At 45.2% G+C, this 13,159-nt stretch overlaps 1 protein-coding gene across 1 annotated transcript in view; it reads left to right on the forward strand.

The window, feature by feature from the left end:
* The window catches only part of LOC140846988 (uncharacterized), a 184,702-nt gene that overhangs the window by 87,717 nt on the left and 83,826 nt on the right, over positions 1 to 13,159 (forward strand). The window contains exon 4 of the mRNA XM_073225607.1: positions 614 to 725. Coding sequence (XP_073081708.1) covers positions 614 to 725 — 112 coding nt within the window. The remainder of the gene's footprint in view (positions 1 to 613; positions 726 to 13,159) is intronic.

Consider the following 13,159-nt stretch of genomic DNA (forward strand, 5'->3'; position numbering starts at 1 on the left):
CAGTGTGCGGATTTATTCTGGCACCAGCTCCTTCCTTCGTCAAGGACTGGCATTTGTAGGAGCCCTACCTGTGCCACGCCCCATTGTATTTCCTTCATAGCACTAACCACTAACAATTTTTGAAAACAGATTTCCCTTTGACTGTTCTAAAATTAAAATGTAAGCTCCACGGAGAAGGATTTTGTCTCGCTCACCAGTGTGAACCCAGTCGGGACGGGCCATGGAACGTGCAGGGCCCAGCGCAGAATGAAAACACAGGCCCCTTTTAGAAAATTTCTTAATTTCAAAAATGGTGGAGGGAGAGCATTAGACCAAGGGGGCCCCCAAGCAAGGCGTGCACCAGGGCCACAACACTCATGAGGGCCATCACACATGTGCTGGTTCCTTGGCTGAGCGCCTACTCTGCGCTGCCCACTGCCTTGCAACCTAAGGAAAAGTATAGTTACCAACACTGACTCCTGGGCCTCTAACTCAGGTGACATGACCTCCCTTCCCACTACTCAGAGTAGAACTTTTTATTTTCTAAACTGCAGGATTTTGAAGTGGGTCCTTGGAGGAAGCAGGTATTTTTGTTGCATCAGGGGTTTTCATACATGGGTTTTTAATCAAACAGATAAAGCTCCATCGATAAACCAGATCAATGCAGGACATGAGTCAGTCTACTCGGCTCCGTTCCACCTGCCCCTGCGATCTCAGAGGAACCTGGTGCTCTGCTGCTGCCCCAGGTAAGTAACTGACTAACTGGGCCCCATCTGCACACTTGCCCTACAACTAACAAGGACATCAACCCCACAGCCACTGCGGAAAAAGATGGGTGGCCTTTTTCACTTTTCATGAGCCGCAAACCCCACAGATGGCACGTTACATGTACCATATCCCCAGCCACAGCACGGCAGGGGCATCCCAGGGACCCAACAAGCCCACCCCTGCCTCCAGCTCACCGGGACGTCACCCTGGGCCTCGTGCAGGCAGTGCAGAGCAAGCTCCAGGTTAGTGCCCCCTCCTGGCATCGTGCTGGAGCAGGCCAAGTTGCAGAGCTCAGTCACTGTTCAAAGCAAAGGGAGACACAGGAAGTCATTGAATACCTGGGAGGAGACATCCCAAAAAGCACTGAGAGGGGCACTTTGTCCCTGCCTCCCTCACAGCTCCCTGAAAAGCAGTCGAAGGGAAGGACAAGGACGAAGGGCAGAAGCCCTGCTACTGGCACCTGCTCAGGATGACCTGGCTGGTTACTGCATGAGGAGAATGGGGGGCAGGAGAAGAAGTCCTGGTCCCACAGCCAGCTACCCCACACAGGGATACTGCTTCTTGGTCCAGGTGAGAACGGGGAGGAGGATCTCCTTGGAGATGAGGGAAGGATGGGGAACCTTGGGAATATGGCCCCCATGTCTCAGCCACGTCTATCCTGTGTTTCTGGATTGCTCATCTCATCATCCCAGGGCTTCCGGACCAGAGAAGCTACATGTTCACCGGTCTCGGACACAGAGCGCTCCAGAAGCTCGGGGATCTCGACCTGAAACTCACTTCCTATACTGACATGTCTAAATTGAGGCCACACATGAGACATACACATTTGACTAAGATGGGAAATAAGATGGAGATGCGTGAGGTGCCCTACACTCAGACCACAGCCCTGCTATGTGGAAACCACTGTCATCTGCCGGATGCATCTGGGGAGTATTCGCCACCCCGAACAGACATGGACAAGTGTTCTAGATACCATCCAGCTACACTCCCTTTCCCCAATTTCCTTTATCACCCTCAGGATTCTCCCTCATGTACACCTCTAGGGTCCAGGACAAGTGAGATATATGCTGATACCTGGCACGCTTCAACACCCATGGAATGGACACATAACACTACTCACATTCCATGGATACTCAAGCCTCACATGTGCCACCACCAATTCTACCTTTAACCCCATGGTCCTGGGCATTTGTCCCCATGGGTCCAACTATGCGATGCCCAGATTGAAGGAATATTGGTTGACCTTCGCACATACGCCCAGAGAAATCTACCACTTCTCTCCCAGAAAGAAGCTAACGCCCCTGTGAGGAAGGAGCTCTGGGGAAACACAAGGAGGGTAAAAACAACCCCACCTTAGTAGGATGCCCAGGTTCAAAGTCTGTTCAAACTCACAGTCGAACGCGGGGCTTGGTGTCATCCTTGATAACAGGGATGCCAGAAGTGTCATCCACTTGATCTAGAAAACACGCAACAGAAAGCTTCAAGAACACTGACTGGAAGTGATGCAGGGGCCCCTTCTACCTGCTTTTACAGAGCAGCTGGAAGTAGGGTTTCCGAGCTTGCAAGGTCGGGAGCTCCCTCAGAACACTAACAATAGAACTACCGTATGATCCAGCAACCCCACTTGTGGGTATTGACCCAGCAGGATGGAAATCAGGCTCTCAAAGAGACACCTGCACTCCCATGTTCACTGCAACGTGACTCGCAATAGGTAAGATGTGGAAACAAACAAGATGCCCATAGACATATGAATGGCTAAAGAATATGTGGTTTATACATACAATGGAATCCTATTTAGCATTGAAGAAAGGAAAGTTTGCAATATGCAACAACATGGATGAACCCTTGGAGAACAATAAATGAAATAAGCCAGTCCCAGAAAGAGAAACACTGCATGAATGCAGTTAACATGTAGTATCTAAAATAGTGAAATCCATATAACCAAAGAGTGGCATGGTGGTGGCCAGGGTTAGGGTTGTGGGAAATGGGGAGTTACTAACCAAGGAATGTAAAGACTCAGTTAAGCAAGATGAATAAACTGTGTATCAGAAGCTCTAGTTGGAGTGCTCTACTGCAGGGAGGTGCAGCCAGGGACACAGGGGGTCCCTCTCCTCCCAGCTCTCATGCCTAAAGAACTAAAGGAAGGTACACTGAAAAATGCTCATCAAAGAGAGAATACTCTTATGAGGTAGCAGTTGTTTTTGTTTTTAAAGAGCCAAATGGAAATCTTGGAGTTCAGAACAATAACCAAAGTGTAGATTTGAGCTGGCACAGGTAACCAGCAGCCAACTTAAAGCTAGATCCATGGAGATTATGGATTTTGGAGAACAGAGAGAAAAATAAATGAGTGAAGGAAAACGAAGAGCCGCAGAGAAACGTGGGGGCACCAATAAGTACAGCAACACGTGTAATGGGAATACAAGGAGTGGAAAAAGGAACAGAAAACTATTTAAAGTATTTAATGGCAGAAAATGCCCAAAATGTGATGAAAAAGCTGTACAGACATCCAAGAAACTCTATAAACTCCACGTAGCATAAACACAAAGAGCTCTTCATCTGGGCACATCATAGGCAAAATACTGAAAGCCAAAGACAAAGATCTTGAAAACAAAAAGAGAAAAATAACACGATATACATGTACACTACAGTAAGATTAACGGCTGACTTCTCATCGGACATGATAGCCGTTGGAAGGCAGTGAGAAAACATGATCGCATTGCTGGAACTTAAAACTCAACCAAGTATCTTATATCCAGCAAATTACCTTTCAGAAATGAAGGTGGGAAAAGACATCCTTAGGTAAATAAAAACTGAGGAAACTTGTTGCCAGCAGACCTGTCTTACAAGGAACATTAAAGGGAGAGAATTCTTCTGCCATGAAAAGATATGAACTTCTGATTCTACACAACATGGGTGAAATCCTTAGCTCTCATGCTAACTGGAAGAAAACCCAGAGAAACACACATTGTATGATTCCCACTTATACGAAATATCCAGAAGAGCTGAGCCTGGAGGACAGAAAATTCATTCGTGGTTACCTACAGCTGGGGACAGGGTCGCGAGGGGAGGAACAAGAGTGACTGCTGAGTACAGGGCTTCCTTGGGACATGATGAAAATATCAGGAAGTTGACGGTAGCAACGGTTGCACAGCTCTGTGAATATACCAACCACCACTGTGTTGTGTATTTTAAAGGGATGAATTGTATGACATGTGAATTACACCTCCACAATGAAAATAAATACTACAGGAAGTTCTTCAGACTGAAAGAGAAAATGACATGGGATAGTAATCTGACTTCAAACAAACAAACAAAAAAAAACACTGGTAAATGTACTTATATAGGTAATTACATAAGTGAGTATAATTGCATATTTTTTCTCTTAATTGATCTAAAGAGTAATTACATAAAACACTACTGTAATTTATAATCATATATATGACAACAACAGCACAACAAAGGGCAGATGCATTGGAGTAAAGAAATAGCCCTCCATACAGGAACTCAGTTCCACAGGAATAAATGAAGAGATGAGAAACGGTAACTAAAAATGTTACATAACAAACCGTATATATAATGCTTGCATTCCCTGATTCTCTCAGTTTTGTTACAAATACAAAATCGTATAATATAAGAATTGATGTATTGCTTGGTTTGTAATCACACACTCATATACACATACTTATATAAGTCCATATGTAAATAATTAGAGCCAGAGGTTTAGGAGAAATAGAGCTGTATAGGAGGAATGTTCCCGTATTTCACCGTAAGTGACGGGAAGGACAGGGAGGAAGGGGAGAAACCCTGCTCCTGGCACCTGCTCAGGATGATCTGGCTGGTGTCCGCATGAAGAGAATGGGGGGTGGGAGGAGAAGCCCTGGTCCCGCGGCCTGCTACCCCACCCAGGGATATTGCTTCGTGGTCCACGTGAGGACTGGGAGGAGGAACTCCCTGGAGATGAGGGAAGGAGGGGTACCCTTGAGAATTTGGCCCCCATGTCTCAGCCACCTCTATCCTGTGTTTCTGTATTGCTCATCGCATCATGCGATGCCTTCCGGACCAGAGAAGCTCCATGTTCACCGGTCTCGGCCGGAGGGCGCTCCTGGATCTCCGGGGTTTCGGCCTGAAACTTGTTTCCTATCCTGTTGCGTCTGAAATGAGGCCACACATGAGAAATACACATGTGACTAAGATGGGAAATAAGACGGAGATGTGTGACGTGCCCTACTCTCAGGTCACAACCCTGCTCTGTGGAAACCTCTGTCATCTCCCAGGTGCATCTGCCGAGTATTCGTCACACCGGACAGACATGGACAAATGTTCTAGATACTGTTCAGCTACACTCCCTTCTTCCAACTTTCTTTATCACCAGGTTTCTCCCTCAGGTACCCCTCTGGGGTTCCAGGACAGGGGAGGTGTATGCTGATGCCTGGCATGCTTCTACATCCATGGCCACATCCTTCTAGTCACATTCCATGGATACTCAAGCCTCACATGTGCCATCACCAATTCTACCTTTAACCCCATGGTCCTGGGCATTTGTCCCCGTGGGTCCAACTATGCGATGCCCAGATTGAAGGAATATTGGTTGACCTTCGCACATACGCCCAGAGAAATCTACCACTTCTCTCCCAGAAAGAAGCTAACGCCCCTGTGAGGAAGGAGCTCTGGGGAAACACAAGGAGGGTAAAAACAACCCCACTTTGGTAGGACGCCCAGGTTCAAAGTCTGTTCAAACTCACAGTCGAACGCGGGGCTTGGTGTCATCCTTGATAACAGGGATGCCAGAAGTGTCATCCACTTGATCTAGAAAACACGCAACAGAAAGCTTCAAGAACACTGACTGGAAGTGATGCAGGGGCCCCTTCTACCTGCTTTTACAGAGCAGCTGGAAGTAGGGTTTCCGAGCTTGCAAGGTCGGGAGCTCCCTCAGAACACTAACAATAGAACTACCGTATGATCCAGCAACCCCACTTGTGGGTATTGACCCAGCAGGATGAAAATCAGGCTCTCAAAGAGACACCTGCACTCCCATGTTCACTGCAACGTGACTCGCAATAGGTAAGATGTGGAAACAAACAAGATGCCCATCGACATATGAATGGGTAAAGAATATGTGGTTTATACATACAATGGAATCCTATTTAGCATTGAAGAAAGGAAAGTTTGCAATATGCAACAACATGGATGAGCCCTTGGAGAACAATAAATGAAATAAGCCAGTCCCAGAAAGAGAAACACTGCATGAATGCACTTAACATGTAGTATCTAAAATAGTGAAATCCATATAACCAAAGAGTGGCATGGTGGTGGCCAGGGTTAGGGTTGTGGGAAATGGGGAGTTACTAACCAAGGAATGTAAAGACTCAGTTAAGCAAGATGAATAAACTGTGTATCAGAAGCTCTAGTTGGAGTGCTCTACTGCAGGGAGGTGCAGCCAGGGACACAGGGGGTCCCTCTCCTCCCAGCTCTCATGCCTAAAGAACTAAAGGAAGGTACACTGAAAAATGCTCATCAAAGAGAGAATACTCTTATGAGGTAGCAGTTGTTTTTGTTTTTAAAGAGCCAAATGGAAATCTTGGAGTTCAGAACAATAACCAAAGTGTAGATTTGAGCTGGCACAGGTAACCAGCAGCCAACTTAAAGCTAGATCCATGGAGATTATGGATTTTGGAGAACAGAGAGAAAAATAAATGAGTGAAGGAAAACGAAGAGCCGCAGAGAAACGTGGGGGCACCAATAAGTACAGCAACACGTGTAATGGGAATACAAGGAGTGGAAAAAGGAACAGAAAACTATTTAAAGTATTTAATGGCAGAAAATGCCCAAAATGTGATGAAAAAGCTGTACAGACATCCAAGAAACTCTATAAACTCCACGTAGCATAAACACAAAGAGCTCTTCATCTGGGCACATCATAGGCAAAATACTGGAAGCCAAAGATAAAGATCTTGAAAGCAAAAAGAGAAAAATAACATGATATACATGTACACTACAGTAAGATTAACGGCTGACTTCTCATCGGACATGATAGCCGTTGGAAGGCAGTGGGACAACATGATCTCATTGCTGGAACTTAAAACTCAACCAAGTATCTTATATCCAGCAAATTACCTTTCAGAAATGAAGGTGGGAAAAGACATCCTTAGGTAAATAAAAACTGAGGAAACTTGTTGCCAGCAGACCTGTCTTACAAGGAACATTAAAGGGAGAGAATTCTTCTGCCATGAAAAGATATGAACTTCTGATTCTACACAACATGGGTGAAATCCTTAGCTCTCATGCTAACTGGAAGAAAACCCAGAGAAACACACATTGTATGATTCCCACTTATACGAAATATCCAGAAGAGCTGAGCCTGGAGGACAGAAAATTCATTCGTGGTTACCTACAGCTGGGGACAGGGTCGCGAGGGGAGGAACAAGAGTGACTGCTGAGTACAGGGCTTCCTTGGGACATGATGAAAATATCAGGAAGTTGACGGTAGCAACGGTTGCACAGCTCTGTGAATATACCAACCACCACTGTGTTGTGTATTTTAAAGGGATGAATTGTATGACATGTGAATTACACCTCCACAATGAAAATAAATACTACAGGAAGTTCTTCAGACTGAAAGAGAAAATGACATGGGATAGTAATCTGACTTCAAACAAACAAACAAAAAAAAACACTGGTAAATGTACTTATATAGGTAATTACATAAGTGAGTATAATTGCATATTTTTTCTCTTAATTGATCTAAACAGTAATTACATAAAACACTACTGTAATTTATAATCATATATATGACAACAACAGCACAACAAAGGGCAGATGCATTGGAGTAAAGAAATAGCCCTCCATACAGGAACTCAGTTCCACAGGAATAAATGAAGAGATGAGAAACGGTAACTAAAAATGTTACATAACAAACCGTATATATAATGCTTGCATTCCCTGATTCTCTCAGTTTTGTTACAAATACAAAATCGTATAATATAAGAATTGATGTATTGCTTGGTTTGTAATCACACACTCATATACACATACTTATATAAGTCCATATGTAAATAATTAGAGCCAGAGGTTTAGGAGAAATAGAGCTGTATAGGAGGAATGTTCCCGTATTTCACCGTAAGTGACGGGAAGGACAGGGAGGAAGGGGAGAAACCCTGCTCCTGGCACCTGCTCAGGATGATCTGGCTGGTGTCTGCATGAAGAGAATGGGGGGTGGGAGGAGAAGCCCTGGTCCCGCGGCCTGCTACCCCACCCAGGGATATTGCTTCGTGGTCCACGTGAGGACTGGGAGGAGGAACTCCCTGGAGATGAGGGAAGGAGGGGTACCCTTGAGAATTTGGCCCCCATGTCTCAGCCACCTCTATCCTGTGTTTCTGTATTGCTCATCGCATCATGCGATGCCTTCCGGACCAGAGAAGCTCCATGTTCACCGGTCTCGGCCGGAGGGCGCTCCTGGATCTCCGGGGTTTCGGCCTGAAACTTGTTTCCTATCCTGTTGCGTCTGAAATGAGGCCACACATGAGAAATACACATGTGACTAAGATGGGAAATAAGACGGAGATGTGTGACGTGCCCTACTCTCAGGTCACAACCCTGCTCTGTGGAAACCTCTGTCATCTCCCAGGTGCATCTGCCGAGTATTCGTCACACCGGACAGACATGGACAAATGTTCTAGATACTGTTCAGCTACACTCCCTTCTTCCAACTTTCTTTATCACCAGGTTTCTCCCTCAGGTACCCCTCTGGGGTTCCAGGACAGGGGAGGTGTATGCTGATGCCTGGCATGCTTCTACATCCATGGCCACATCCTTCTAGTCACATTCCATGGATACTCAAGCCTCACATGTGCCATCACCAATTCTACCTTTAACCCCATGGTCCTGGGCATTTGTCCCCGTGGGTCCAACTATGCGATGCCCAGATTGAAGGAATATTGGTTGACCTTCGCACATACGCCCAGAGAAATCTACCACTTCTCTCCCAGAAAGAAGCTAACGCCCCTGTGAGGAAGGAGCTCTGGGGAAACACAAGGAGGGTAAAAACAACCCCACTTTGGTAGGACGCCCAGGTTCAAAGTCTGTTCAAACTCACAGTCGAACGCGGGGCTTGGTGTCATCCTTGATAACAGGGATGCCAGAAGTGTCATCCACTTGATCTAGAAAACACGCAACAGAAAGCTTCAAGAACACTGACTGGAAGTGATGCAGGGGCCCCTTCTACCTGCTTTTACAGAGCAGCTGGAAGTAGGGTTTCCGAGCTTGCAAGGTCGGGAGCTCTCTCAGAACACTAACAATAGAACTACCGTATGATCCAGCAACCCCACTTGTGGGTATTGACCCAGCAGGATGAAAATCAGGCTCTCAAAGAGACACCTGCACTCCCATGTTCACTGCAACGTGACTCGCAATAGGTAAGATGTGGAAACAAACAAGATGCCCATCGACATATGAATGGGTAAAGAATATGTGGTTTATACATACAATGGAATCCTATTTAGCATTGAAGAAAGGAAAGTTTGCAATATGCAACAACATGGATGAGCCCTTGGAGAACAATAAATGAAATAAGCCAGTCCCAGAAAGAGAAACACTGCATGAATGCACTTAACATGTAGTATCTAAAATAGTGAAATCCATATAACCAAAGAGTGGCATGGTGGTGGCCAGGGTTAGGGTTGTGGGAAATGGGGAGTTACTAACCAAGGAATGTAAAGACTCAGTTAAGCAAGATGAATAAACTGTGTATCAGAAGCTCTAGTTGGAGTGCTCTACTGCAGGGAGGTGCAGCCAGGGACACAGGGGGTCCCTCTCCTCCCAGCTCTCATGCCTAAAGAACTAAAGGAAGGTACACTGAAAAATGCTCATCAAAGAGAGAATACTCTTATGAGGTAGCAGTTGTTTTTGTTTTTAAAGAGCCAAATGGAAATCTTGGAGTTCAGAACAATAACCAAAGTGTAGATTTGAGCTGGCACAGGTAACCAGCAGCCAACTTAAAGCTAGATCCATGGAGATTATGGATTTTGGAGAACAGAGAGAAAAATAAATGAGTGAAGGAAAACGAAGAGCCGCAGAGAAACGTGGGGGCACCAATAAGTACAGCAACACGTGTAATGGGAATACAAGGAGTGGAAAAAGGAACAGAAAATTATTTAAAGTATTTAATGGCAGAAAATGCCCAAAATGTGATGAAAAAGCTATACAGACATCCAAGAAACTCTATAAACTCCACGTAGCATAAACACAAAGAGCTCTTCATCTGGGCACATCATAGGCAAAATACTGGAAGCCAAAGATAAAGATCTTGAAAGCAAAAAGAGAAAAATAACATGATATACATGTACACTACAGTAAGATTAACGGCTGACTTCTCATCGGACATGATAGCCGTTGGAAGGCAGTGGGACAACATGATCTCATTGCTGGAACTTAAAACTCAACCAAGTATCTTATATCCAGCAAATTACCTTTCAGAAATGAAGGTGGGAAAAGACATCCTTAGGTAAATAAAAACTGAGGAAACTTGTTGCCAGCAGACCTGTCTTACAAGGAACATTAAAGGGAGAGAATTCTTCTGCCATGAAAAGATATGAACTTCTGATTCTACACAACATGGGTGAAATCCTTAGCTCTCATGCTAACTGGAAGAAAACCCAGAGAAACACACATTGTATGATTCCCACTTATACGAAATATCCAGAAGAGCTGAGCTTGGAGGACAGAAAATTCATTCGTGGTTACCTACAGCTGGGGACAGGGTCGCGAGGGGAGGAACAAGAGTGACTGCTGAGTACAGGGCTTCCTTGGGACATGATGAAAATATCAGGAAGTTGACGGTAGCAACGGTTGCACAGCTCTGTGAATATACCAACCACCACTGTGTTGTGTATTTTAAAGGGATGAATTGTATGACATGTGAATTACACCTCCACAATGAAAATAAATACTACAGGAAGTTCTTCAGACTGAAAGAGAAAATGACATGGGATAGTAATCTGACTTCAAACAAACAAACAAAAAAAAACACTGGTAAATGTACTTATATAGGTAATTACATAAGTGAGTATAATTGCATATTTTTTCTCTTAATTGATCTAAACAGTAATTACATAAAACACTACTGTAATTTATAATCATATATATGACAACAACAGCACAACAAAGGGCAGATGCATTGGAGTAAAGAAATAGCCCTCCATACAGGAACTCAGTTCCACAGGAATAAATGAAGAGATGAGAAACGGTAACTAAAAATGTTACATAACAAACCGTATATATAATGCTTGCATTCCCTGATTCTCTCAGTTTTGTTACAAATACAAAATCGTATAATATAAGAATTGATGTATTGCTTGCTTTGTAATCACACACTCATATACACATACTTATATAAGTCCATATGTAAATAATTAGAGCCAGAGGTTTAGGAGAAATAGAGCTGTATAGGAGGAATGTTCCCGTATTTCACCGTAAGTGACGGGAAGGACAGGGAGGAAGGGGAGAAACCCTGCTCCTGGCACCTGCTCAGGATGATCTGGCTGGTGTCTGCATGAAGAGAATGGGGGGTGGGAGGAGAAGCCCTGGTCCCGCGGCCTGCTACCCCACCCAGGGATATTGCTTCGTGGTCCACGTGAGGACTGGGAGGAGGAACTCCCTGGAGATGAGGGAAGGAGGGGTACCCTTGAGAATTTGGCCCCCATGTCTCAGCCACCTCTATCCTGTGTTTCTGTATTGCTCATCGCATCATGCGATGCCTTCCGGACCAGAGAAGCTCCATGTTCACCGGTCTCGGCCGGAGGGCGCTCCTGGATCTCCGGGGTTTCGGCCTGAAACTTGTTTCCTATCCTGTTGCGTCTGAAATGAGGCCACACATGAGAAATACACATGTGACTAAGATGGGAAATAAGACGGAGATGTGTGACGTGCCCTACTCTCAGGTCACAACCCTGCTCTGTGGAAACCTCTGTCATCTCCCAGGTGCATCTGCCGAGTATTCGTCACACCGGACAGACATGGACAAATGTTCTAGATACTGTTCAGCTACACTCCCTTCTTCCAACTTTCTTTATCACCAGGTTTCTCCCTCAGGTACCCCTCTGGGGTTCCAGGACAGGGGAGGTGTATGCTGATGCCTGGCATGCTTCTACATCCATGGCCACATCCTTCTAGTCACATTCCATGGATACTCAAGCCTCACATGTGCCATCACCAATTCTACCTTTAACCCCATGGTCCTGGGCATTTGTCCCCGTGGGTCCAACTATGCGATGCCCAGATTGAAGGAATATTGGTTGACCTTCGCACATACGCCCAGAGAAATCTACCACTTCTCTCCCAGAAAGAAGCTAACGCCCCTGTGAGGAAGGAGCTCTGGGGAAACACAAGGAGGGTAAAAACAACCCCACTTTGGTAGGACGCCCAGGTTCAAAGTCTGTTCAAACTCACAGTCGAACGCGGGGCTTGGTGTCATCCTTGATAACAGGGATGCCAGAAGTGTCATCCACTTGATCTAGAAAACACGCAACAGAAAGCTTCAAGAACACTGACTGGAAGTGATGCAGGGGCCCCTTCTACCTGCTTTTACAGAGCAGCTGGAAGTAGGGTTTCCGAGCTTGCAAGGTCGGGAGCTCCCTCAGAACACTAACAATAGAACTACCGTATGATCCAGCAACCCCACTTGTGGGTATTGACCCAGCAGGATGGAAATCAGGCTCTCAAAGAGACACCTGCACTCCCATGTTCACTGCAACGTGACTCGCAATAGGTAAGATGTGGAAACAAACAAGATGGCCATCGACATATGAATGGGTAAGGAATACGTGGTTTATACATACAATGGAATCCTATTTAGCATTGAGAAAAGGAAAGTTTGCAATATGCAACAACATGGATGAGCCCTTGGAGAACAATAAATGAAATAAGCCAGTCCCAGAAAGAGAAACACTGCATGAATGCACTTAACATGTAGTATCTAAAATAGTGAAATCCATATAACCAAAGAGTGGCATGGTGGTGGCCAGGGTTAGGGTTGTGGGAAATGGGGAGTTACTAACCAAGGAATGTAAAGACTCAGTTAAGCAAGATGAATAAACTGTGTATCAGAAGCTCTAGTTGGAGTGCTCTACTGCAGGGAGGTGCAGCCAGGGACACAGGGGGTCCCTCTCCTCCCAGCTCTCATGCCTAAAGAACTAAAGGAAGGTACACTGAAAAATGCTCATCAAAGAGAGAATACTCTTATGAGGTAGCAATTGTTTTTGTTTTTAAAGAGCCAAATGGAAATCTTGGAGTTCAGAACAATAACCAAAGTGTAGATTTGAGCTGGCACAGGTAACCAGCAGCCAACTTAAAGCTAGATCCATGGAGATTATGGATTTTGGAGAACAGAGAGAAAAATAAATGAGTGAAGGAAAACGAA

The sequence above is a fragment of the Manis javanica genome, chromosome 17, assembly GCF_040802235.1.
Source record: "Manis javanica isolate MJ-LG chromosome 17, MJ_LKY, whole genome shotgun sequence".
Lineage (NCBI taxonomy): Eukaryota > Metazoa > Chordata > Mammalia > Pholidota > Manidae > Manis > Manis javanica.